The sequence below is a fragment of the Amblyraja radiata genome, chromosome 2 (genome assembly GCF_010909765.2).
Source record: "Amblyraja radiata isolate CabotCenter1 chromosome 2, sAmbRad1.1.pri, whole genome shotgun sequence".
Classification (NCBI taxonomy): Eukaryota; Metazoa; Chordata; class Chondrichthyes; order Rajiformes; family Rajidae; genus Amblyraja; species Amblyraja radiata.
The window spans coordinates 56,510,347-56,538,320 of NC_045957.1; the positions used below are offsets into that span (position 1 = coordinate 56,510,347).

At 42.5% G+C, this 27,974-nt stretch overlaps 1 protein-coding gene across 6 annotated transcripts in view; it reads right to left on the minus strand.

Moving 5' to 3' along the window:
- The window catches only part of top2b (DNA topoisomerase II beta), a 135,093-nt gene that overhangs the window by 100,649 nt on the left and 6,470 nt on the right, over positions 1 to 27,974 (minus strand). For all 6 annotated transcript variants that reach the window (XM_033047055.1, XM_033047022.1, XM_033047014.1 and 3 more), the window contains 11 exons: positions 25,572 to 25,760; positions 22,948 to 23,038; positions 18,054 to 18,117; positions 15,481 to 15,626; positions 13,607 to 13,704; positions 7,050 to 7,262; positions 5,242 to 5,415; positions 5,034 to 5,135; positions 4,806 to 4,943; positions 3,150 to 3,288; positions 2,778 to 2,935 (listed from right to left, as the gene is read on the minus strand). In XM_033047055.1, coding sequence (XP_032902946.1) covers positions 2,778 to 2,935; positions 3,150 to 3,288; positions 4,806 to 4,943; positions 5,034 to 5,135; positions 5,242 to 5,415; positions 7,050 to 7,262; positions 13,607 to 13,704; positions 15,481 to 15,626; positions 18,054 to 18,117; positions 22,948 to 23,038; positions 25,572 to 25,688 — 1,440 coding nt within the window. In that variant the 5' untranslated portion in view covers positions 25,689 to 25,760. The remainder of the gene's footprint in view (positions 1 to 2,777; positions 2,936 to 3,149; positions 3,289 to 4,805; positions 4,944 to 5,033; positions 5,136 to 5,241; positions 5,416 to 7,049; positions 7,263 to 13,606; positions 13,705 to 15,480; positions 15,627 to 18,053; positions 18,118 to 22,947; positions 23,039 to 25,571; positions 25,761 to 27,974) is intronic.

Consider the following 27,974-nt stretch of genomic DNA (forward strand, 5'->3'; position numbering starts at 1 on the left):
AATGTTGCCATCATAGAACACTTAGTCGTGGTCCTGGCAGCAAGTGATTAAATAGGAGGGGAAGGGCCATGGGAAGTGGAATTGGAAGTACTGGGAGAGGCAGGAGAAGTGCAATTGGAATTTTTATTTTAAGTCCAGTGCTGGGGGAGGCAGGGGAGTGGTGAAATCTTACATTGGGGAACTGGTTGCGTTGGGGGACCAGGCCTCCCGCCAGGGCTCTGGGTGAGTGGTGGAATATTGCGTTGGGGGAACGGGTAAGTAGTGGAAACGGGTTGCGTTGGGGGAACGGGTGAGTGGTGGAATATTGCGTTGGGGGAACGGGGCCCACTTGGTTTATATATTACTAAAAGTCTTGTCTTGTTTGGACGTCTGTCTGTCTGTCTGCATGCAATCTCAAGTAACTATGCCAATACGGTACACAATAGCGCAAACATTTTTGCACCACGTTACTCACCATTGACCTGTGGTTGTATCAAGTTTCGTTTAGATTGATGTTATATTTCACCAGATTGGTGTTATATTTGCACGCGCGGATACCGGTCCAACAGCACATTCGCGGGGAGACGCCGTCCGTACTGCCTCACCGGAGTCATTTTCAATTGTGATGCGGCTGACAGGCGTCCCCCAACTGCGCAGGCACAGATGGTCGTATACGGGTACATACTTTTTTCCCGCAAATCATCCCGCGATTGGATCCGCGCGTGTGCAGTTGGGGCGGCAGTCGCACATGCCGGGAAATTCCCCGTAATTATTTAATTTCCCTAAAATTGCCCAAAGACAACCAGAATTTCTCGAATTTCGGGTAATTTCCTTCAAAGTGGAAACACTGTCTCACAGTCCTCCAATCACAATGGAATCTCATTAACATATGCTGCCGTGAACATTCCGACAATGACATTACAATGGGATCTCAGCTGCCACCCACCTTACTCACCTTTGTCCCATGGTCGTTCGTGTCAAGTTTGATGTTATATTTCACAAGTTATTGATATTTAAAAGTTGGATCGGAGATTCTGGCAGTTAGTAGCTATGACGTCACAATGGGATCTCATAGTTGTCCAATCACAATAGGATCTCATTTACATAAGCTGCCAATGACATCACAATGGGAAAAGCGTGTGATTAACGTGTGGGGGGGGGGGTTAGTGTGTGTGTGGGGGGGGGGGTTAGAGTGTGGGGGGGGGGGTTAGTGTGTGTGTGGGGGGGGGTTAGTGTGTGTGGGGGGGGGTTAGTGTGTGTGTGGGGTGGGGGTTAGTGTGTGTGTGGGGGGGTTAGTGTGTGTGTGGGGGGGTTAGTGCGTGTGGGGGGGGGTCGTGAGTGTGGGGAGTGGGTTAGTGTGTGGCGGGTTAGTGTGTGTGGGGATGGCTTAGTGAGTGTGTGGGGGGTTAGTGTGTGTGGGGGGGGGGTAGGAGTTTTCACGTGGGAAGGATTGATTGCCGTTTTACAAAAAAAGATTCCAGAACTTTCACCCCCCCCTCCCCCATGTAGGGATTGATTTGCTCCGGGGAACCAAGTCAAGTCCATTCATTGGCTCCGGGGAGCACAGATGCCGTCCCGCAACGTTTTACAAAAAGATTCCAGAACTTTCCTCCGACGCCACCCCCGGGTGAGTGATGGATTATGTTGGGGGAAACGGTCCCACTTGGGCTGGTATATATTACCAAAACGCTCATCTTGTTTGTTTATACATTTGTTCCCAAAACTCCGCCAAAACGGTAAACGATAGCGCTACAGTTTTTGGCCCACCTTACTCACCATTGTCCTGCAATGTGCATTAGCCAAGTTTCGTTCAGATTGATGTTATATTTTACAAGTTATTGACATTTAAAACTTAAATTTACTTAAAACAGCACCCCCACTTGCCGGCCGCGCATGCGCAGTTGGAGGAGGCCCGTCAGGCGCGTCACAATTGAAAATGGCGCCGGGTGACGTGGCAGCAATGCAAAATTATGCCGTCTCCCTGCGGGTGCGCAGTGGGCCCGGTATCCGCGCGTGCGCAGTCGGGGCCTGTGCCGATTTTCAGATCGCCATTTTGGGTATTTTTCCCGTCTGTACTTGCCTGGCCCACGGGTATGTTTTGTTCTATTTTACAAAGGCCTCCACAGGTCCTCTTTTCACTTTATTAACTTCAACTTAATTTCTGCCGCCAATGACACAACAGTGCGGGCCCGTCAGTCGTGCCTACACAGTCGGGGGCCATGGGTGAATGGTCGATTAATACCCGCGCGTGCACAGTGGGCCCGGTATCCGCGCGTGCGCAGTTGGGGCCTTTGCCGATTTTCATATCGCCATTTTATTTTCTCCGCCTGTACTTGCCTGGCCTCACAACGGTGACACAACGGCTCCACGGATAAGTATTGTTCTATTTTACAAACGGCTCCTCTATTCACTTTATTAACTTTAATAATTTCTGCCGTCAACAGCACAACTTTGAACGCGGCAGTTGTGCCTGCGCAGTGTGGGCCTGTCAGCCGCGCATGCGCAAATTGGTGGAATATTGCTTTGGGGGGGAACGGAACCCAACGGGTCCGCGGTTGTTCTAATATGAATATAAAAATAAATCTGAAGTACAAACTTGCTAATATAAGACAACCTGCAAACTACATGTGCTTAGGCATTTTAAACGCACTTTTTTATCAAGTACGGCACTCACTCAAATGCTTCATTCACAATTGTTTTTACATTAAAGAGATTTGCATACGAGGTCAAAATAGCACATTCTTCATTCCAAGTTAATGTATACAATGCAATTTGACACTACTAATGTGAGATCATACCTGTTTATGTGAAGCCTCCCGGACATTGAGAATTTTACCCCTCAGAGGGAATACACCATATCTATCACGGCCAATGACACCTAGACCTGACACAGCCAAGGATTTGGCTGAATCTCCTTCTGTCAGAATCAAAGTACAGTCTGACGAATGCCTTCCACCTGTTAGAAAAATATGCACGTCCTTTAGTTTACATGTTAAAAACTAATGCTAAATGAATTTTCGAAAGTGTTTTGCACACAAATATTTGAAGGGCCTTTTTTAAACCACTGTAGTTCTGATTATCACCAAAGACTACTTTATTTTAAACCAAGGATATGATAGATTATGTCATCAGTGTTCTAGCAGAATTGAAAGCAAAAGCACTTACTGTACCTGCATCATTGGCATCATCCAATTTTGGAATGCCTTTAATTTTGCTGTGTTTTACTGAGGAACACTTCTTGTTAAGTTGGGTCTGGGCTTTAAATTTTACCCAATTTAATATACTTTCAACAATGCCACAGTTGTTTGCCTGGAAGGACCAAAGAAATTTTCATTCCTTGTAAAACAATGTAGAAAAAAAAACAATCGATTCAAGAAATATCTATTTCATTTTAACAATACAAAATGCAATAAAACATAAAATAGGAAACAGGAGGAGTAAAGCATTTGGCTCCAGTTTTCTGCTGGATCCTCTTAGCTCTCCTTTTCCCAATCCAATCATCTAACTTATTCTAAATCAACACAATGATCTAATTACAAAAATATCTTTAATGAATCTGAAAATGGCATTTATATAATTTGTCTAAAACCTAGAATATTCCTGGAGGGGGAATGAGCAGGAACCTATCCTTAACTAATGAAGAGGGAATTAAAAACTTGGAAGAAATGCTGGCTATGAGAGTACTTTCTAAAACCCCAAAAAAGCAAAGGTAGAGTTTTAGAGAACAAGTTTCAGAGTAAAGCAAACACTGCTACCAACCACACTATCTGGATAACCGTGAAAAAAAGATGAAAGGCAAGAGGGGCAAGTAGCTATAAGTAAATTCAAACATGAATATCTTGAAGCGATTAGAAAGGTGGAAATTGGTGATGGTTAGGATACGAGTGGTTGATCTAAGATAAAATTAAGTTTATTGGAGTGAAGGATGTCACAAAGAAAAGTTTAGTTCTTCACAGATTGATATCTGAAGCTAAACAAACCAGTTTTGTACTGGATAGGATATAGCTTTGAAATCAAAACATGTGAGGATTTTTAACTCTGTTTCAACTTGACCGAGTTACTGCCAACCGCAGTGAAAATAGTAACAAGAAAGTCAAGTTTAAGTTTTGAAACAAAAATATTTTTGCTTTTGTCTTCGCTTCCTAGCTTAAGTTAATTGTCTGTGTTTGGGGGTGTGGGGTAAACTCAACAGAGAGTGATAGTAAGTAACTCCACTTGGTGGCTTTAACAATGTAAAATATGAACATATCTATGTTTAAATATATTGCTTTAGGTTATGTCACTGACAACCAAGTAACAATCAAGGTAAGAAGCATGGTACCTGTGCTATGTATTGCTACTTTGCAACATTTAATGATGCTCCAATGAAAATGTGGGTGAGAGTGGAGCTATGTTGAGAAAGGAGGGTGATCATCACAGATTGTCAGTGATGTGGCATGGTAGAAAGTGTTTGGAGGAAGTGTTTGTTGGCCTGAAAAAAATTCTACTCCTCAAAGTCCACAAACCAGTGCTGGAAAGTGGATATTACACGTTTACCCTCTTTTTTACCTGCAGTGTTTCCAGAGGTCTGATGGACATTAAGTAGGAAATCCTATAAAAAGAGAAGCAAGCAACCTCCTTGAAAGATTTAAGCCATCAACCCAGAAATTATTTGAATGAGAGTTAATTAACATCAAAAGGTGACAGGTTGTGAGTTCTAGTTCATGTTAAGAACTTTAACCCTAACCAATGTCACACAATGTTTTTAATGAAAATTATCCCCTACCTGTACACAATGTATGAAATCAAAGTTGTACATTTTGACAAATTAACATCGAAATACTAACCCCCTTGAAGAACTTCTCGGTAAGTACGCACTTGGATCCAAAGTTCTTTGGCTGAATAGTCATGTTTTCTTTTGTTTGTGAATCAAATGTTGGGTTTTCAATTAGACAATTGACAAAGACCCATAAATGATTTTTTACCTTTGCAAAAGAAAAACACATCTGAAGTTATCTTCGTCCTCAAATTTGTTTATTTTGTCAAGTTTTACTAAAATTCTACTAAAAACATACCTGAAACGGTTTTATTGATACTCCAGCCTTGTTTTTCTTTTTCACCACTTCAATCAACTTACTTACAATCTGGTCTACCACATAATCAGCATGTCTACCACCCTTTGAAAATAACATTAAATTTTGAAATATTTTTAATTTGCAAGAAAGTTAGGCGAGATCTTTTAAAAAGCATTGTTTGATAATATACCCTTTTTTAAATACTGACCTTCGTGGTAGCAATACTATTTACAAAGCTGACTTGCTGAAAGCCTTTTTCACTCATGGTTAGACACACCTCCCAGCGATCATTCACTGCTTCATGAACCACCTTTAGTGCAATGCCAGTCTCATCCAACTTATCTTTGACATAAAGTTCCACATAACTCCGGAATCCATTTATCTAAAAGGTCAGCAAGAACACAGTTCAACATACATTGCATACCATAAAACATAGGAGCAGAATTAGGCCATTTGGCCCATTAAGTCTGCCCCACAATTCGATTATAGCTGTTCTATTTTCCCCTCTCAACCCCATTTATGTCTGCTTCCAAGACCACTCCTGGCAGCTCGTTCCAGGTATGCACCACTCCATATAAAAAAAAGAACTTGCGCAACATATTTTCTTTAAACGGTCTCACTCTAAACTTAAATCTATGCGGTTGAGAATTTGGGATTTCCACTCAGAAAAATGATTTGACTGTCATCTTATCAACGCTCTCATAGAGGTTTATATAATTATCAGGTCTCCTTTCAGCCGCCAATGTTCCAAAGAAAACAGTTTAAGTTAATACCCTCTAATCCCAGCAACATCCTGATGAAGCTTTTCTGTGCCCTCTCCAAATCCTCCACATCTTTCCTGTTATAAGGTAAAGGCTGTAGGAAGGAACCACAGAAACTGGTTTATGCCGAAGATAGACACAAAATGCTGCAGTAAACCAGTGGGTCAGGCAGCATACCCCTCCTCCCTCGATTCCATCCATGGACCCCAAGTCCTTTTAGGTGAGCCAGAGATTCACTTGCACCTCTTCCAACCTCATCTACTGTATCTGGTGTTCCTGGAGTGTGGTCCATGGAGTGTTCCTGGAGTGGGATAGATCGGCGTGACCCCAGTGTAGATTTGGGAATTATTTCACTGAACACGTAGTCCGCCTTGGCCTACGTGATCTCCCGGTTGCCAAACATTTTAACTCCCCTTCTCATTCCTACACTGACATATCTGCCTTACGCCTTTTCCACTGTCAGTGAGACCATATGCAAATTGGGGGAACAGCATCACAGATTTGACTTGGGGAACTTACAAGCCAGCGGTAAGAAGGTGGATTTATCTAATTTCCTTTTTAACCTCCCTCTCTACGCACAGTCTCTTTTCACCCGTATCCCTCTGCCGACTTTATATTTCACTCTTTCTTTTCTTTCCCTTTGTCTCTTTTTCACCTCTAGACTTTATCACTAACGTTATTGACCTGCCAATCACCACCTATCACTTGCAACGCCTTACCTTGCTTCCACCTCTTTTTCAACTTTCTTTCCACGACAGGTCTGCAGAAAGATCCCGACCCAAAATATCACCTGTCCATTTCCTCCCCAGATACTGCCTGATCTGCAGAGTTTCTCTAGGACTGTATTTTTTGGTTGAGCATTCAGAGCTTATTTCCCTTTATTGTAATTTTGAATACTTGTCTTCTCTTATTGATGCTTTTTCCAGACCAACAATTTATGATTCACATGTCTTTTCAACTCAGTTTCACCCTGCTTGTATCATATTGTTTGAACCCGCAGTCTCACATTGTTTTAAATCTTTTGTCCTCCACCCTTATTTGGTTGTCTAAAATGCCCCTCCCCCACTTCAGCTGAATTTTAAAAACTTATTTTATTTTTGACTTTTCCCAGTTCTGAAAAGGTCATCAACCTCAAACATCAGTTGTCTTCTCTGTCCAAAGATATTGCCTGACCTGGTAAATATTTTTATCTATGGACTATTCCAAAATATTCGGCAAAAATTGCAATCTAAACGTGCATTTAATAATTACTTACTGGCAATTTCTTTCCATTAAGCATGACTTTGACTCCTTTACATGACCCAGCTACATCGTAAGCTCTCCTCGTCAGAAGGGCCACTATATCTTTATCCAGTTTTTCCATCTTAAATTTTGACAGATCAGGATGGAATGTAATACATGTGTAATCATCTCCATCAAAATATTTAATCCTTGACTCAGATGATTTGTTCATATTATTTGTCCACGTCTGCATTAAGAAAATAAAATGTTTTGAAATATTTTAAAATTTAATTTTGTTCATAGATTAGGCACAAATTTAACAAATATCACTGCTTTTGCCTTATGGAAGTTACCTCAAGAATGATTGCACACAAAAAAATCATGTGATTTGCCTTTGTTAATAGGATAATAATTATAGAAGGTCACATACAAAATATAAAGGATGAATTACACATTTTTGTAGATGAAACCAGGGTCCGATTATTAAAATAATACATTCCTCAGCATAAGGACGAGTATTCCAAACTTAATGCTAAATTCAATAAAATGCTGAAAGATTTCATGAAAATAATACAAGCACAAGCTCTAAATCAGCAACAACAAATATATCTAAATAAGATTTCAGAAAAGCACAGCAAGAACATTTTTTGGCTATGGGTGATTTTTTAAGAATTAATGTGGGAGGAGCTTAAACTGGTTATATTTGGGTAGAAGTATTTATTTACCTCCCTTGTCCTTTGCACATTCATGTATTTAGCACAAAACTCCAAAACGTCAAAATTTAGATTCAACAAATATTTAAAGATAGTTAGATTGAGTACGATTCCAAGTATTTCACACAAACTTGGGAAGAGTACCCATGTATGCACGTGTACATTCTGAAGTGTTTAAGCAGGGGTATGTGGAAAAAACTGGAGAAAAGACAGTGGAGATTGGTGTGGAGGTTTGAGTATTTGGGCACATAAGAGTGAACAAAAGGAAGATCAGGAGCACACATTTAAATTTTAAAATTGTCATTTGTGGTACAGTAGAAAAACATGAAATTTGTATTTGTTCTCATATTCCTGTACAGTATGTGTTATCTCTCTGCTTTGGCAGTCAGACTAGAGAAATAAAACATTTTGATGTAACAATACACCAATACTCATGTTTGTACAGATAACTCCTAACAACCTAACCCCAAATGAACACTATGAAATGTACCCATATTTTTATCTGGTGCAACATGTCTACAATTGCAGAGTGAATCAAACTATTTCTTAGTTTAGTTTATTGTCACCGAGGTACTGTGAAAAGCTTGTGTTGCGTACTAACCAGTCAGCAGAAAGATAATACATGATTTCTGTTATGTGTGCAGCTTAGTCAAAGATCTACACCTGCTCTAGAAGGAAAAGGGATCATTGGGAAATCATACTGAGGTGTAGGCAATAAAATAGTATGGCTCAGTTGGCGGCTCATTAAGATTTCAATAGAAGGTTTGGGCCATTATAATAAACCTTTGTTATAACAGACCATAGGGAGAAAGAGGGGGGGGGGGATGATTGTGTCCGTTATTGCTGATAGTCCGCTATAACCGAGTGTAGCAGTATCATTGTATAAGTAGCTGCAGTTCCCAAGTCGCCTGCCCCGGGACTGGCTGTAGCGCCCAGGTCGCCTGCGAGCCCGGGACTGGCTGAAGCGCCCAGGTCACCTGCCCCGGGACAGACAGACAGAGAGACAGAGAGACGGAGAGAGAGAGAGAGAGAGACAGAGAGAGAGAGGCAGAGAGTGAGAGACAGAGAGTGAGAGACAGAGAGTGAGAGACAGAGAAAGAGACACAGAGACAGAGAGAGAGAGAGAGAGAGAGAGAGAGCTTGCCCGGGACGGAGCAGCCAGCCCTCCGCCCAATAGCTACCCACCAACCACCACCTCCATCGGGTGCACCTGTGCCGAAAGACACCGTGGCTGGCTGGCGGGTGGGCCGGCAGTAGGCGCTGGGAGACAGAGACGGCCGGTTACGCTGTCTGGTCCGGGCGGCCGCTCGCAGCCACCCGAGCTATTTCCCTCGCCGGCCACAATGCGGTGGCTCCGCGCCCGGAGCGGTGAGTAAGTTGCTGGCATGATCCCCAACCCCCTCCATCTCAACGCTACTGCTCTCCCCGCAACTTTACCCCTGGCTCCCCACACGCCGTGAAAGGAACTTCCCCCAGCGGCGCTGTCCTTTTACAGCCGCTTCCCACTTTACATCCGCTTCCCATCAGCTGCCAGCAATGAGGGATAGACTTGGCTATCTCTCAGCGCAGCAACATCGTTCTTGATGTTGCTGTACTGAGGGATAGCCAAGTCTATCTTTCTTGGCTAACAACCTAACCTTCGGCCTCCAAGACGCAGGTAAATTTTCGTGCCTTATTTTTGGGTAAAAAATAGCGTCTTCATTGTTGGGAAATACGATATATAGACATAGATACATGGAAAATAGGTGCAGATGTAGGCAATTCGGCCCGTCGTGCCAGCACCGCCATTCCATGTGATCATGGCTGATCAATAATCCTTCAATTATGTTGTGTGTTATTGGTCTTTTTAAGTATTTATTGCTCTCAGGTAGTGTCCACATTGTATTCTATGTATTTTCTGTCTGCATTCGTTTTGAATCTGTGGGTTTGTTGGTTGGGGGCTTCTGGACATCTGAATTTCCCTGAGGGGATCAATAAAGTATTTATTATTATTATTATTATTATTATTAATCAGTACCCCGTTCCTGCCTTCTCCCCACCGCTAGCCCTAAGAGCTCTATCTAACTCTTTTTTGAATGCATCCAGTGAATGTCTCCACTGCCTTCTGAGGCAGAGAATTCCACAAATTCACAACGCTCTGGATGAAAAAGTTGTTTCTCATCTCAGTTCCTCTCCTTATTCTTAAACTGTGGTCCCCGGTTCTAGACTCACCCAATATCAGGAACATGTTTCCTGCATCTACCGTGTCCAATCTCTTAATAATTTTTTATGTTTCTATAAGAATCCCTCTCATCCTTCTAAATTCCAGTGAATACAAGCTGTCGCTCCATTCTTTCATCATATGACGGTCCCACCATCCCGGGAATTAACTTTGTGAATCTACGCTGCACTCCCTCAATAGCAAGAATGTCCTTCTTCAAATTAGAATAGAATAGAATAGAATGCCTTTTATTGTCATTCAAACAGCTTAGTTTTAATGAAATTGCATTTCTAGTCTTAGCATTACAAAAAAAAACAAGACCCACACTTAACACAATTTACACAAACATCCATCACAGTGAATCTCCAACACCTCACTGTGATGGAAGGCAAAAGTCTTATCTCTTCCCTTTGTTCTTCTCCCGTGGTCCAACTGCAACGTCGAGGCGACTGGGGCTCCCGATGTTAAAGACCCCGGCGGGCGATGGTAAGTCCCGCAGCCATTTAAGCCGCGCGGGGTGATGTTAGGCCACGAGGATGCCGTTGTGGGAGCTCCAAAAAGCAGTCTTCCACCAGGGACCTGCAAGCTCCCGATGTTCCTGTCCACTGGGCCTGCGGCCGGAGCCTCCGAAGTCGGGTCGCAGCCGCGCGCCACCACAGTTCTTCCCGTTCCGAAGATGGCGAATCCGCAGGCTCCGCGGCTGGAGCCCTCAGGTTGGTTCCGGTTGGAGGCCACTGCCGGCTCCACGATGTTAGGCCCAACGACATCGGAGATCCGACAGGGAAAAAGTCGGGTCCCCGTACAGGGAAGAGATTAAACGGTTTCCCCCACCCCACCCCACCCCCACACACATATACACAGCTAAAAAATAATAAAAACTAGAATCAAAACCATACATTTAACGAGATAAAAAAATTTAAAAAAGACAGACTGCAGTCGAGCCGCTGCCGTTAGGCGCCGCCACACTCCGCAAAACTGCACACAATACTCCAGGTGTGGTCTCATTAGGGCCCTGTACAACTATAGAAGGACCTCTTTGCTCCTATACTCAACTCCTCTCGTTATGTAATACACACTACACATCGTAATACACAAAAGTGCTGAAGTAACTCAGCAGGTCAGGCAACATCTCGAGAAAACATGAATAGGTGATGTTTTGGGTTGACACCCTACTTCAGACTCTTAGTCTGGAACTGGGCCTGGAATCCAGGTGAGTTCCGGTAGCGGCGTGGGGGCAGTTGGTGCTGCAAGTGGCTGGGGTTGGAATGGCAGTCGTTGGTCGGTCAGTCCCCTATAACCAAATCCGTTATGAAGAGGTCCATTAAAACAAGGGTTTACTACATTTTCAAATGTAAAATTTTGGAGGAAAACTTGAATGTGGCATCACAGGGAGATGGGGTAGTCAAAAAGACTTCATGGCACATTGGCCAACAATAGTCAAAGTATTGAGTATAGAAGTTGGGAGGTCGTGTTGCAGTTATTCAAGACGTAGGTGAGGCTGCATTCAGAGTATTGTGTTCAGTTATGGGCACCATGTTATATGAAAGATTATGTTAAATTGGAAAGGGTGCAGAGAAGATACAAAGATGTTGCCAGGACTCGAGGGTCTGAGCTGCACATCTTCCAGGTTTATCATGTGTTCTTCATGAAGACACCTACAATACGCATATCACTGTACCTTAATTGGTACACATAAAAGACCTTTGAAACCCTTTGAGAGTATTACTTTGATTTCTCTGCCATTTTCACTCATTTCCACCCCCTACCTAAACATAATTTCTATTGACTCAGTCTGTAATAGGCCCATGATAACCTTCCTCGTTTATGCCTCAATTCTTCCTTGGCAGCATTGCAAGCATTTTCTTTCAATCAAATGAAGCGTTCATTTCTGCTGCAAAGCATAGCTGAACTATTTCCTCTCCCTTGTGTTTGCGTCTTAAAAAGAAATGCATTATATATTAATCCTTCAAAAGTATTCCATTGTTTCTTTGCTGTAATATTTTTTAATGTAGTTTCCCTATTCACCATATCAAATGACAGCTCATGCTTTGCTTTGTTTAGATTTAAGACCCTGGTTTCAGATTTAGTTATAGAATCGTTATATAAAAGTTTATCAATAACCACTCTTCCCTGAAGCCTTTAACTACCAGATGATTAATTAACTCCCATGGCATAATGTGAAAGCTAAAATAACCTATTTCATAATTGTTTCCTCAGCAAACTGATCATTTATGTCTATATGTGCCATTAAATAATTATCTTGTTACAAATGCTGTAGACATTTGGACAAAAGGCGTACAAGTTTTCCATTTCCCATTTTTCTCTGCAGCAACTATAATTGAAGGCATTAAAGTTGCAGCAGGGAGGTAATTGTTTAAATACTATACCTTCCCAAAAGACTCTGTTTATCATTATTCATATCTTTGTATTACAGCCTTATCACATTGCTCTTTGTAGGATTTTGCCTCAAATCAATGGTGGCAGGGGTAGACATGGGCAAACTAGAGTGCTCAAAGTAATGTGGGATAAAGCATACATGCCAGCTGATTAAATTTAGAACACAGTTACAAATTTCATATAATGCGTCTTATGTTACAGAATAAGTTTAAGTGGATAGATGAATAAGTAAATAATTACATTTTCATTCTCGTTTCCAAATCAATGATTTGGATGAAGGGATTCAAAGTAACATTAGCAAATTTGCAATGACACAAAGCTGGGTGGCAGTGTGAACTGCGAGGAGGATGCTATGAGAATGCAGGATGAGTTGGACAGGTTGGGGGAGTGGGCAGATGCATGGCAGATAAAGTTTAATGTGGATAAATGTGAGGTTATTCACGTTGGTAGCAAAAACAGGAAGGCAGATTACTATCTAAATGGCGTCAAGTTGGCAAAAGGGGAAGTACAATGGGATCTGGGGGTCCTTGTACATCAGTCTATGAAAGTAAGCAGACAAGTACAGCAGGCAGTGAAGAAAGCGAATGGCATGTTGGCCTTTATAACAAGAGGAATCGAATATAGGAGTAAAGAGGTCCTTCTGCAGTTGTACAGAGCCCTAGTGAGACCACACCTGGAGTATTGTGTGCAGTTTTGGTCCCCTAATTTGAGGAAGGACATTCTTGCTATTGAGGGAGTGCAACGTAGGTTTTAAAGGTTAATTCCCGGGATAGCAGGACTGTCATATGCTGAGAGAATGGAGCAGCTGGGCTTGTACACTCTGGAGTTTAGAAGGATGAGAGGGCATCTCATTGAAACATATAAGATTGTTAAGGGCTTGGACACACAGGCAGGAAACATGTTCCCGATGTTGGGGGAGTCCAGAACCAGAGGCCACAGTTTAAGAATAAGGAGTAAGCCATTTAGAACGGAGACGATGAAACACTTTCTCACAGAGAGTGGTGAGTCTGTGGAATTCTCTGCCTCAGAGGGCGGTGGAGGCGGGTTCTCTGGATGCTTTCAAGAGAGAGCTAGATAGGACTCTTAAAAATAGCGGAGTCAGGGGATATGGGGAGAAGGCAGGAACGGGGTATTGATTGGGGATGATCAGCCATGATCACATTGAATGGCGGTGCTGGCTCGAAGGGGCGAATGGCCTACTCCTGCACCTATTGTCTTTTGTCAAACTACAATGTTTCCTCATCTTCCAATCAATTAAAATGGATTAAAATCACATCTTACCTGTTTAAAACTGCTTTTATATTCTTTACAAGCAGTCTCTACTGTAAACTTTGTGCTGAATATGTTGCAAAGTTTAGCACCATAGCCATTTCTTCCACCTACAAAATCCCAAAAATTAACAAATTTACCGGCATCAATCCCATCAACTGCTGAAAATATTTTTCACAATTGAAAGTTTTTCAAAAAATTGGACTCAGACATTACAAATTTTATATGGGATTATAAATCCCATAGAATACAAAGAGCACACCTTAATAAACGAAAAGAGTTGGGTGGTCTAGCGCTCGCTAACTTTATGTATTATAATTGGGCAGTAAATATTAAAAATATGATTCACCTGCTGGACAATTCTGCCCAGCAGGTGGACTGGATTGTAATGGAAAGAGAGGACTGCTCTCCGTGTAATATAGGAGCGACTCTCCTCTCACCAATACATCTGAATAACAAAAATTATAATAAAAATCCAATTATACATAGCACAATTAGAACATGGAAACAAATAAAACAGAATCTAAAATTAAGAAACCTATCTCTTTTAATACCAATAGTTAATAATCCATCGTTTAAACCATCAATTATAGACAAATCATTTATACAATGGGAAAGAATGGGAATCAAAACGCTCGGAGATCTGTATGAATTGGGAAAATTACTATCATTTCAACTACAACTGGAATATAATTTGAAAAATAATCAATATTTTAAATATCTTCAAATTCATGATTATCTGAAAAAAATACACAAAAGACTATCATAATATGCCTACAGACTTACTGGATGAAGCAATGAAGACAAAGGCGGAATCAGCGAATCTAATATCGTACTTATATAACATCATCTTAAACATAGACAACTGATGGAATTAGAAGAGACTGGGAACAAGAATTAGCTATAATAATTTCAAAAGAGGGCTGGGATAATCACTTACTACAGGTGCATAAATGTTCGATCAACGTATGACATACTCTCATCCAATTCAAAACATTACATAGACTATATTATTCAAAAACTAAAATAAATAAACTCTTCCCTAATGTCTCACCCATCTGTGATAAATGTCTGTGTCAAGAAGCTACCATAGCGCATTCTTTTGTTTTTTGTACAAAAATCCAAAAATTCTGGAATGAAATATTCGACATCTTTACAAAATTAATTAAAATAAAACTGGTACCAAAACCAGAATGGATCATTTTTGGAATATCGGAAGGTAACCCTGAACTAAACGTGTTTCAGAAGAATTTACTCAATTACGGGCTAATAATGGGAAAAAAGCTCATACTTAAATTCTGGGAAAATGCGCCTACACCAACAATAAAAATGTGGATATCAAATATGTTTGAGACACTACATCTGGAAGAGATGAGATTCCTCTTAGCAGGCAAAGCAGACCACTTCCAAAAGACGTGGTCTACGTTTTTGGAACTATTACAAGCATAAGGTGCAATAGTAATCTTAAAAATAAATAAATAAATAAATAAATAAAAGGTGCCAGGATCTGGCAACGGGGGGTAAAAAAAACAACAAAAACAGTCTTGGTTGGTAGTCCCCTTTCTGCGGAGTTTAATGTTATAATAGAGCGATTGTTTCTCCTTCCTTTTTCCTTCTTTTCTAGGGTCTACTTTCTTTCTTTACTTCCTTCTCTAACTTCTTTTCTAAGGGGCTTTCTTTTCTCAACACTCTCCTGCACCTTCACGACTCTTGCGCACTTTCCTTACTTCCTTTACTTCTATCTTTTTTTTAAAGCTCAAAAAATGAAACGGTACAAAAAATGTATTAAGACATATGTGTTGTGTATTATTGTAACTTACCGTACTTCTAATAAAAATAAAATTTAAAAAAAAACAATTGAATGTCATGGCAAACACAGTTCTTACCTGTGATTTTCTTTTCTTCATCATCATAGTTACTCGAGGTTAAGAGCTGTCCAAAAATTAACGCAGGGACATATACTTTTTCTACTTTGTGCTCCACTACTGGAATGCCTTTCCCATTATTCCAAATACTAATAATATTGGAATCCCTTGAAGAACACAAAAAGCCATTTAAATAAAGATTTATCTTCCAATATGAGTGATTTATTATTATTTTTTAATGAATGGACTAAATGGCACATTACAGATTGCAACACATCAAAAATACATGCAAAGCCATTTAAAAACTCAGGGATCCAAGCTTTCGAGCAGGGATCAAGATCAAAGAGCCATATGAAAAACAAGTTTTAAAAACTTTTATGTATTATTTACATTTAAATTATAGTAAAATTGTATTAATCTGGCATGCTTTGGACATGAATGGTGGTGGTTATTCTGCACCATTGCATGTTATCTCTATTATACTAAATCTCTTCCCTTTGTTTATAACATTCTAAATGTCTGTGTGAACTGGCATTCTTTTAATCTCCTTAATTTGTATCTTCTTCCAAACACTTGGCCACAGCCTTCCCATTTGCACACACGCTACTCACACTTTCTCCCCCTATCGGATACATATCTTCCTGTCGCATTTCAACCTATATTTCTCAAGTTATTAATCTTCAGCTTCAAAATATTAGTTTACAACGTTCTAATTTAGAAGAAGAAATTTCCGACTGACGTCACAATCAACTCCCAAGGCACGATGGGACACTCCGCGCGGGAGGGACACTCAAGCGCGCGAAACAAAAAAGTCAATCCACTTGCAAGTTGGGTCCTCGGGTCGACGCCCGCCCATTGTCTGGTGGAGAGACTGCTGCCGCGGGCCGAGCCCGGCGACTGGGCCTCTCTAGGGAGTGGTGAGTATTGGGACCTACGGGTGAGCGGTGGAGTATTGCACTCGGGCACCAGCCCTCCCGTGATGCCACGCGCCCACCCCTCAATCTCTACCCCCCCTCCCTCTCGATCCCCCTCCCTCTACCCCCCTCACCCTCTCCACCCCCTCCCCCTCCCTTTCCCTCTCTAGCCGTGCCTTTGCAGTTGGGGACTATGTGTGAGTGGATAGGGTGGGGGATTGGAGAAAAGGAGTGAATGAATATTAATATAATATCAGGGGGAGGAGGTTAGTGTAGTGTGTGTTGGTGTGTGTGTTGGATGCCGCAGGCCGCCCCCCCGCAACCGCGCGTTGAGGGGACTGGTCCCAACGGATCCCACTTGGTCTAGTTCTAATTAATATTCTCTGATACTTAAAAAAATGTTACACAGTAGTATAATAAAATTTCCTACAAACCTAGCGAGTTTAAAGGAAGCATGGGAACTGGAGTCCTGAAGTGAAATACTAAGCAAATTCTAAATGAAAACTATTGCATCTTTCTACATTCCATCATCTCTTTAAACGTTATGCAATTATCTTTCCAATTATTAATCAAATTCCTATTTGAAAATTAATATGAAATATTCTTCCACTATCCTTTCAGATAGTACATTATAGATCACACCAACTTAAAAATCTTCACCCATTTGGGAAAAAATTGTCTTGAATCTTTTCCTCCAGGTTACTGATCCAACTAAGTTTAAATAATGTTCCTTATTTCTTGGACCAATAGCCCTCTTCAATATTTTGTGAAAACATGCAATGTCTAAAAGTAAACAATTACTGCTTCACTCACATCTTTGTGTAATGCCCATGAAAATAAATTAAAATGTATACACTTCAAATAAGATGCTCTTTCACAAAATATCGAGCTTGAATAATTTTTCTTTAGTGTGAAGCTTATCTTTTTGGTCAGTAGGTGCTTTTCCAGTTTGTGATTTGAATTATCTGTCCCGCCACACAGCTACATACTCTAACCCCAAGCCTTATTTGTTTATCTCATATAGGCGAATGATGACACCCATTATACATTGTTTAATCTTGTCTACACGCCTGACATCTACCCCACTTAAGTGTTCTGCGATATCTGTAACAATCTCTTCAATCTCCGGCTAATCTCCACCTGTTTACTTCACTTAATGCCACAACAATTTTATTCACACTTGTTGATGTGCATAGATGATATTTTTTTTGCTACAAGGTACAGCATTAAGAATTTCCTAGAAGACTCATATAAGTTTGTAACGTGGCTCACTCGGACTCCAGGGAGGAAGGTGGGAAACTAATCCCTTGATCCCTATTTGAACATGGTGAAAATTAAAGTGAAGAATAGAAATTTAGACACACAAGCAGGCAAACGTACAAGCAAATCAAATCACAAGTCAGATAAGACGACCATCACACAATTTGTTTACAAACATTTGACTTAATCAATATCAATTATTAAGCTTTAACGGTTATCAAATTAATGATCTTGACACCTTTGATTATAAATAGAATTATAAATAGAATATTTTTGTTTTTAATCAATTATCAATTGATAAACAGTCATCAATAGAATAAGTAAGCCAGCAAATTCTTAAATTCTAATGGAAAGAAAAGCAATACAACGTATATCTGACAATGGACATGCTATATGCAAAGTACATATGCAAAGACTTACACATCAATTGAAACTTTGATACAGGTCATGTTCTTGTCCCTCTGCTTGTTATCTGCTGCATTAACTAAAACAAAACAAAGCCACTTTTTTTATACAGCTAAAAATATCTACCACACATAAAATAATAACTTATTTGAATGGGAATGATCTTTGCCTCATTTTATACATTATACTATAATAGATCACCATTACCAGCCACTGAAAATAAAGTAGACTAAAAATGTACAACTGGATAGCACTTTTGACTCAGCATTGATGAAGTAGCGATAATCACCAATTTTTTACTCCATTGACTACCTCTGCAATATTTAAAGTTCAGGGTTGTAGCAACTTGGAAGGGAGCTGCCTTGGCCGTTGGGAACTCCTCGCCACCGTCTCCCTCCCCAGCCAGCCAACAGCAAGGTGCGGGGCCAAGCGGTGCAGCTCAAAGATCCTATAGCTATAGGATCTATGGTGCAGCTGCTTCAGAAGTGTCGGAGCGAATGACGGGTCCCGCCCAGCAGCAGCCGCCGCGACAGCGGCTCCATCTCCTCCTCCTCCCTGATAGCGGCCGCTGCTAGCAAACCCGCTAACGGCGATAACCGCTTTAAAAACAAATCCTCCCGCACGCCGAGGCCTCCCCCTCCCTCCCTCCTCCCGGTCTCGGCGTGCGGGAGGGTTTTATTTTAAAGCGCCGTTAGCGGGTTTGCAAGCAGCGGCCCTTATCAGGGCGGGCGGGGTGCGGGAGGAGGAGGAAATGGAGCCGCTGCTGCCGCTGTTCGGGGGCCGTCATTCGCTGCTATCCTTCGTCACCCCGCATCTAGTATTTTTCCCACGCCGTCACCGCCGACACAAAACGTCGCGTTCCTTTTCTCCTGAGATGCTGCCTGACCCGCGGAGTTTTTTGTCTATCTTCGGTATAAACCAGTATCTGGTTGCCAAGCCGGGCAAAATGACTCGGTGTTTAGGTTGCCCGGCGGCGCTTTGAGTGGTCAATGGCACCCGGGCAACCGTTAATTTCGAGCCCTGTAGATAAGTAGCCTAGATAAGCAACTACATAAGCATCTAGTGCATTTCTTAGATTGCACATGCTACAGCCACGTACAGCATGGAACCAGACCCTTTGAACCAGTTTATCCATGCTGACCAATATGTTCCACCTGTGCTAGGTCCCACCTGCCAGCGTTTGTCCCTCTAAACCTTTCCTATCCACGTACCTGTCCAAATGTCTTTTAAATGTTGCTATAATTTCTGCCTCAACTACCTCTTCCGGCAGCTCATTTCATATACCCACATGTGATAAAGTTGCCACACAGATTCCCATTAAATCTTGCTGCTCCCACCTTAAATCTAAGTCCTCTGATTCGTGATTCCCCTACTCTGGGTGAAAGACTGTGCACCTGCCCCATCTATTCCCCTCATGATCATATACACCTCTATAAAATCACTTCTCATTCTCCTACACTCCAAGGATTATACAGTCCCAGCCTGGTAGCATCTTCAAAAAACAATCAGATTCATGAGACACTGATTCCAATATACAAAATCATACCAACTATCCCTAATCAGCCCTTGTCTATCTAAAAGCATGCATAACTTATCCCTCAGAATACTCTCTAATAACTGTCTGACTATAGATGTTAGATTTACTGACCTATTATAGTTCCAGGCTTTTCCTTGCAGCGCTTCATAAATCTAGGCACAACATTTGCCAGCAGTCTTCCACAACTTCACCTATATTTAATGGTGGCTCACATCACTCAAGTGGGCTGTTTTGTTCTAGATGCCTTGAGAGTTTCTTGAGCACCCAGTACAGGGCTCTCACTTAACTTTTTTCCCCTGTTGCCAGCCGGGCAACCGTGGCAGCTTTTTAGGTTGCCAAATGACAGTTTAGGTGGTCATTTAACATGGTTTGCATGACGCTTGCGATAATGTGCTCGGACGAAGTGCGTAGTTACCAGTCGGAATTATGCTCAATGAAGCAGTCACATATTATTTCTGCTTCAAATAAAGTCACAAACTAAACATATTCACCAATCAAGACATGATATATACCACAATGATATGCAGCAAAATTATACTACAGTATCTCAACTCTTTTTACACATTGCAATTAATGCAATTTCTATTAGTTCTTTCCACTTCCAAACAAAAATGTGGTTGGATTATTCAGCCTATGATCAACCTGTGTCAATAAATCCTGGACCGTGGTAACATATATGCTTAACCATGCACACTACAGATTGATGCATGCATTTTTTTCTGTGAAGGACCGAAAATTACCATGACATGGCCATAGCATAGGTCGTTATTGCTATTGGTACAGAAACACTCCCACTTCCCACATTATTTATCCATAACAAAATATGCAGGTTGCAAGGAAATTTCTAAAAGCATTTTATGATATTAGCTGTTAAAACCGACAATACCCATCTGACAGGTTAAACATTACACTAACTGACAAGAGATGGCCAAAGGACATAACTGCAGACAATGTTCTTTTGGTAATATGTTTAAAGGTGTCAAAACCCCACATTACCGAACATTCAGATTAGATGTATGTGTTGTGAACAGCAATGATGATACCCAGTTTGTACGTACCAGATTTAAAAAGAATTATTGATAAACACTGTTTCCATCATTCCCACTTCAGAATTAACGTTAAAATTTCAACTGAAATATCTCCTGACCAAATTTGTGATGTATATGACCGACTGTAGAATTAAAACTTCGGATAAATCCAACGTATAGTTGTGAATGTTGCTCGTTAAATAACTACAGTACTGGTACTCCATATTAAGAGCATTGATTTGCCGTTAAAATGAATTCTGTAATAACGTGTCAACGGTAGCAGTGACAATCAAACACTGCGGTTTTAATGTTTCACATGTTCACAATTTAATTAATCCATCTTTATGGACTAAAACAAATAATAACATTGGGAATTAAACCACATTTGATTGCATTCCGTTATCAAACATAGTCAATGTTCGCTCTGAAGACATTTCCAGCACAATAGGGTCAGGGGGGGGGGGGTGTGAATCAGTGCAAGGTGGATAGATGGCGGGGGGGGGGGGGGGGGGGGGGGGGGGTTGAGAAGGCAATCGGTGCAGAATGGATGAATTGAGGGAGGTGAATTAGTACTTGTTGGTTGGAGTATGTAAAATTGTGAGGGGAGAGCACGGGGGATGTCAGTGGTGTTGAATGGGGGGGGGGGGATCAGTACGGGTTGGAAGGGAGGATCAGTACAGGATGAATGGGGGATCAGTACAGGATTAATGAGGGGGATCAGTACAGGATGAATGAGGGGAATGAGTACAGGATGAATGAGGGGATAAGTACAGGATGGATGGGGGGATCAGTAAAAGATGAATGGGGGATCAATAAAAGATGAATGGAGGATCAGTAATAATAATAAAAATAATATATTTTATTGTCATTGCACGTCAGTGCAACGATATTTAGTGTGCAGCTCCACTGATGTACAAGAAAGGTAAATAAATACAATACATAAATAAGCAAGCTGAATTGATTGACGTGACCATCTGAGGGAGACTGTCCAAAGGGGGTGGGTGGGGGGGCACTCATTAGGGCCGGTTCAGAGCCGCTATAGCTTGGGATAAAACTGTTCCTGAGTCTGGAGGTTCGGGCGTAGAAGGCCTTGTAACGTCTGCTGGAGGGAAGTAGTTGAAACAGACCGTGGCAGGGGTGTGATGAGTCCTTATGGATGCTGAGGGCCTTCCTGAGGCACCGCGTGTGGTAGATGCCCTCCAAGGCTGGTAGCTCTGTCCCGATGATCCGCTGCGCTCTGTTGACGACGCGCTGAAGAGCTCTCCTCTCCGCTGGATGAATGAGGGGATCAGTATAGGATGAGTGGGGGATCAGTACAGGATGAATGAGGGGATCAGTACAGGATGAATGAGGGGATCAGTAAAGGATGGATGGGGGGGATCGGTGCAGGGTAAATGGAGGGTGGGTCAGTACGGGATGAATGGGAAGATCAGTGCAGGATGAATGAAGTGCAGGATGGATGGGAATGGGGGTAAGTACAGGATGAATTGGGGGACCAGTGTAGGATGGATGGGGAGTGGCAGGAGAATCAATGCGAGGTGGATAGGGTGATCAGCACGGGATGGAGAGGAAGGGTCCCAGGATAAGGGGGATGTAGGGGGGTGTCTCCCCTGCCTTGGCCGTCCCTGTCCACCGCCAAAGGGAGAGGCGGTTGGGATCTTCTCTCCACCGCCTCCCCTTCTCCGCCAGCCAACAGCAAGGTGCGGGGCCGAGCAGTGCAGCTCAAAGATCCTACAGCTATAGGATCTTTGGTGCAGCTGCTTCAGACGGCATGAGGCCTCCTTCCCCCCGGCCTTGGCGTGCGGGAGGGTTTGTTTTGAAAGCTCCTTTGACGGATTTACAGGCAGCGGCCGCTATCAGGGCGGGCGGGGTGCGGGCGGAGGAGTTGGAGCCGCTATCGAAGCCACTGCTGCTGCTGTGCGGAGCCCGTCATTCGCTCCGACCCTTCGTCACCACGCACCTAATATCTTTGCCCCGCAATACAGCCGTTGTCGACACGAAACGTCACGTTCCTTTTCTCCAGAGATGTTGCCTGACCCGCTGAGTTACTCCAGTTTTTTGTGTCTATCTTCGGTATAAACCAGTATCTGCAGTGCCAAGCCGGGCAAAATGACTCGGCGTTTAGGTTGCCCGGCGGCACTTTGGGCGGTCATTGGCACCCGGGAAACAGTTAATTTCGAGCCCTGCAGTATTACATTCATCTCGCACTCAAGACTCCCACCTCATGTACCAGACTAATGCAGAAGCCAGATGTCAAACCACTGGAAATTCCAAACAACTGGACGAGTTTTACGCTACAATTATCTTAAAATGGCAGTTGAAGTGGGGGAAAAAAAGAGCTTACCTAGAATCTCATCAAATATTTTGTACAAGCCAGGAACAAAGGTAATATCCCTCAAGTTCATACCGACTTCTTCATCGTATACCCACATTGCCTGAAAAAAAAAATCCTGAATTTACAATTTCCTCTATTAGGTAATCCTCCATAGAAGAGTTTCCTTTTTATAAATCAAGTATACATGAATTCAAAGGCCTGAAACATGCCATGTAGTCTTGTCCCTCCTCAAAATGAAACAGATTCAGTTCCCTTAGCACAGGGGTCGGCAACCGGAATGCGGCCCGTAACCCGAAATCATCCAGCCCGCAAGCGGATCTTTTTCCCCGTAATCATCCGGCCCTGCCAGGCACCCTGAGCAGTGGCTTAGAGCCCCGACCAGCGGCCGAGAGACCCGACCAGCGGCCGGGCGCCTTGAGCAGTGGCCGGACGCACCGAGCAGCGGCTGAGAGCCCCGAGCAGCGGCCGGGCGCCACGACCAGCGGCCGAGAGCCCTGAGCAGCTGCTAGGCACTGGCTGTACCACATCCTGCGCAAAGCAAGGCACGGCCGTGCACCTTCTGTGAACACGTTTAAGAAAGAACCGCAAGGATTGCATGAGGCTGCCTCACCCGCTTAGTTTCTCCAGCATTTTTGTCTACTTTCTGTGAACACGTGATTTGGTGCCTGCCATCCGGGGCGGGATGGGGACGATATCCATGTGTACATGTGATAAATGTGGCCCGCCATCCGCTCACACACATGCGTCCCAGCCCCTATGCAGAACAAGGTTGCCGACCCTTGCCTTAGCAGATGGGTTTGAAACTTCATTATCATTCCTTTCTCCAATTTACCAAATCTTTTTTTTTATCTGAGAAAACATGCCATATCAGTTCACTCCCTCCCTTTTGGATAATTCTTGGGTTCAATCCTGAAATCTGGTGCTGTTCAAGTATGCATGTTCTCCCTTGGTTGTGCGGGTTTTCTCCAATGCTCTGGTTTCAAATTTACCAAATCTAGACCTCATCACACATTGCATCCAAGGAAGACCAAGAAGGCAGGTTATTATCTGAATGGTGTCAGATTAGGCAAAGGGAAGGTGCAATGAGACCTGGGTGTCCTTGTACATCAGTCACTGAAAGTAAGCAGGTACAGCAGGCATTGAAGAAAGCAAATGGCATGTTGGCCTTCATAGCGAGAGGATTTAAGTACAGATGCTCCTCGACTGACGATGCTTCGACTTACGATATTTCGACATTACGATTGTGCAAAAGCGATACACATTCAGTAGAAACCGTATTTCATTGGCCTGGCCTCGTGGCAGCGTTGATAATTTAAGCGGTAATGTTTACGGTTTAATTAAAATTGCTTTCCTGTGGTATAATGGTCCTCTGTTGAGCAGACGCACTCGCTCGCCTGAGCTGACTTGTTAGTATCTAACGCTAGCCCGTGCACTTTCTCTCTTACTTATCTTGATGCAAGGTCGATTGAGTCAGCTGTTTTTTATGCAAGGTATCTGGGGGGAGAGGACAGCGAAACAGAGAGAAACAGAGAGAGAGAGAGAGATAAGAGAACCGTGTTAGCCTTTCCGTGGGAGAAAGCGATGAGGGAGGGGCTTATGTGGAATCTTTCAGTAGGTGAGATAGACATCGAACGGCAACAGATCTGATGAGCCGGTTGATAGAATCTCATAACCCCATCCAAAGTTGAGGAGCAGCTGTATAGCAACAAGGAGGTCCTACTGCAGTTGTACAGGGCCCTGGTGAGACCACACCTGGGGTCTTGTGTGCAATTTTGGTCTCATAATTTGAGGAAGGACATTCTTGCTATTGAGGGAGTGCAGCGTAGGTTCACCAGGTTAATTCCCAGGATGGCGGGACTGACATATGATGAAAGAATGGATCGACTGGGCTTATATTAATTGGAATTTAGAAGGATGAGAGGGGTTCTTATAGAAACATAAAATTCTAAATGGATTGGACAGGCTAGATGCAGGAAAAATGTTCCCGATGTTGGGGGAGTACAGAACCAGGAGTCACAGTTTAAGAATAAGGGGTAGGCCATTTAGGATTGATATGAGGAAAAACTTTTTCACCCAGAGTTGTGAATCTGTGGAATTCAATACCACAGAAGGCAACGGAGGCCAATTCACTGGTGTATTCAAGAGTTAGATATTGCTCTTAGGGCTAACAGAATCAAGGGATAAGGGGAGAAAGTAGGAAGGGGGTACTGATTTTGGATGATCAGCCATGATCATACTAAATTGCGGTGCTGGTTCGAAGGGCCAGATGGCCTACACCTGCACCTATATTCTATGTTTTCTCCCACATCCCAAAGTCATATGGATTTACGCCACTGTAGAAATGCTCTTGGTATATCAGTGAATGGAGATCCTGGGATAAATTGATAGAAGTATGGGGAGAATAAGAAAAAAAAAGATTCTTGGAGCATTAGTGAAAATAGGCGGTTGATGGTCTGCATATGCAGTGGGTTAACGGGCTTGTTTCTAGTTTATAAGAATTTATGACTCTCAGTGCAATATTTAAAACCTATAGTTTCTATCAGTGACTACTTGTTATTAAAATATTTGAAAGACTACAAATTCATTCATTTCACAATAACCATGAATGCGACAGGCAAGTAATAATTTCTCACCTGGGTTACAGGCTCCACTGAACCAATGTACGAGTCAGGACGGAGGAGGATGTGTTCCAACTGTGTTTTCTTCTGATAAACTCTCTCCACAGACATTTTCTTGGAAGCCTCTGACATCTTTTTTGAAGTGTCAGCTTTAGCATTTATTTCTTCCTTATTTGCAAGACCTTTCTGATTGCTGAACAATGTCTGCAGAACAAAAGTTGTTAAAAATTTACTATAGGAAACTATATAATTGGATTAAAACCATATTTTCGTAACTATGAACCAGATTTTTTTTTAATGTTCCAAGAGGAATGCCAGGTCAAATTTACCAAATCTAGACCTCATCACACATTGCATACAAGGAAAGTTTGGAACCATAGAATTATTTCACCGAAGAAATTATACAGTTATGATTACAAACTATTATTGGCCAGTTCTAAAATAACCAGAAAATTACAACCAGTAGCAAACCAGTAACACCGACTGTTCAACTCAGAGAGCTCACACAAAATATTTAACTATTGTTTTGCTCTCATCTGATGCCAAGTACTATCACGTTTTAGTTCAACGTAACTATGAAGTCATAGTAGATGAACAGAAAATCACATTAAAGAATTCTCGTAGACAGAATAAAATCCCTTACATTTTGAAAGTTGTTTCCAATTTACGAATTGGATCATAGCAAATTAATGCAGCAAATTAATTCTTAAATGGCCAGATTGCTTGCTAAGCAGCATTAAAACCCGTTTGTTCCTCATTTTTTAAGACAAAATTTTCAGATTATTTCATAGGAAAAGGTTTCAAAAACGTTTTAAAGTTTTTATGGTTTTACATTGTACTGGTGAAAACTACTTTAAAAAATGCAGGTTATACAGACAAACTGTATCAATGATGATACATTTTACATTTTGGTACTAAACTGCATAGGCATAAAAGTCTGAAGTTAGATATTGGCTCATTGAGAAATGACAGAAAATCCAAAACATGGTTCATTATCAAAAATATTCAACTTTCAAAATGATAGCGCTATAAATTTACTATAAATTAAGGTTGCTGCGGTTCACTTTCTGTTTCAGCGATTGCAAAAGATGGTAATTGGCTATTATAATATTTGAGATTTTTTTCTCGTAATGGGCCTGTCCCACAGGCTATTTTTAGGCGACTGCCGGCAACTGCCATAGTCGTAGCAGGTCGTCGAAAAACCGGCGACTGGATCCCCCTTCGACATAAAATTTGAAATAGAATCATTACTTTAACAAAAAAAATAATGAAGTCAACACCGGCGACAACCTACGTCACCTGGCGACAACCTACGTTAACCTGGCGACAACTACGACAGCACCTACGTCAGAAGTCAAGCTACGCTCATTGGCGTCAAACTCACTGTGGCCGACTGTCTCCGGAAATCTTTCAACATGTTGAAAATGACCATACAAGCGACACCCTAGCGACCATGTGGCGACAGCTTAGTCACCTAAAAAATAGCCTAAGTGGGACAGGCCCTTAACTTCAATAAAATCCAGATAAATGCAAAACAGCAGAATTGTGCAGGGATTGTAGTGCAATCTATAATAGTTTCAAACTAAATATTGAAGTGCAATAACAAGATAACCAAATAAGGTAGAATTGTAAATTAAGAGTACATGACAGCACCCCCAGGAAGGGGGTGTGAAAAAGGTTATTGGTGTAGATGACCGATAGCACGAGGGAAGAATCTCACATCTTGGCTTTCGAGCTCCTACATCTCCTCCCAGAGGGGGAGGAGATAAAGGGAATAAGGGCAAATTCCCGGCGGCCCCCATGGCAGCGCAAAAGGGAAGCTCCCGGTGGCTGCGGCACGGGAAAGGAAGCACCCAGCGACTGCCGCAAAGCCTTGCAAGAACGGACCTGGCGGCCACAAAGCTGACCCAGCGGCCGGCAAGAACAAGGACGGACCAGTCGGCCAGTGAGAACTGAAACCTGGCATCCTGCGGCGACAGGCTAGCATGTTGTTGCCTGCAGAGGGAAGGCGGAAGAGTCGAAGTGGAGCCGCTGACTACTAGGATGTGAAGGATGGACCAGGGTATTGCTTCCAGCGCTTTCAAAGTCAGCTGCAGGAGGCGCTCCCCCTCAGGACACAGAGGTAGTCAGGCGAGGAGTAGCGTGCCTGCAGTAGCCTGGGGCTTACCTGGGCATTCAGCATGTGGACACTGGACATTTTCTTTGTAAACAGCGGCAAAATATGGTGACTGAATTTGTGGGATGTGCAAAAGAATTTCACTGTGTCGTGCAAATGATAACAGATCTAGCCTTCCTGGTGCAATGTACCGTGAGGGTGGACTGGATGCCTGTGTGCACTGGGCTGTGTTCACCCACTTTCTGCAGGTTGAGCAGTAGCCACATCAGGAACCATGTATTGAGGGCCATGGTGGAGGAAAT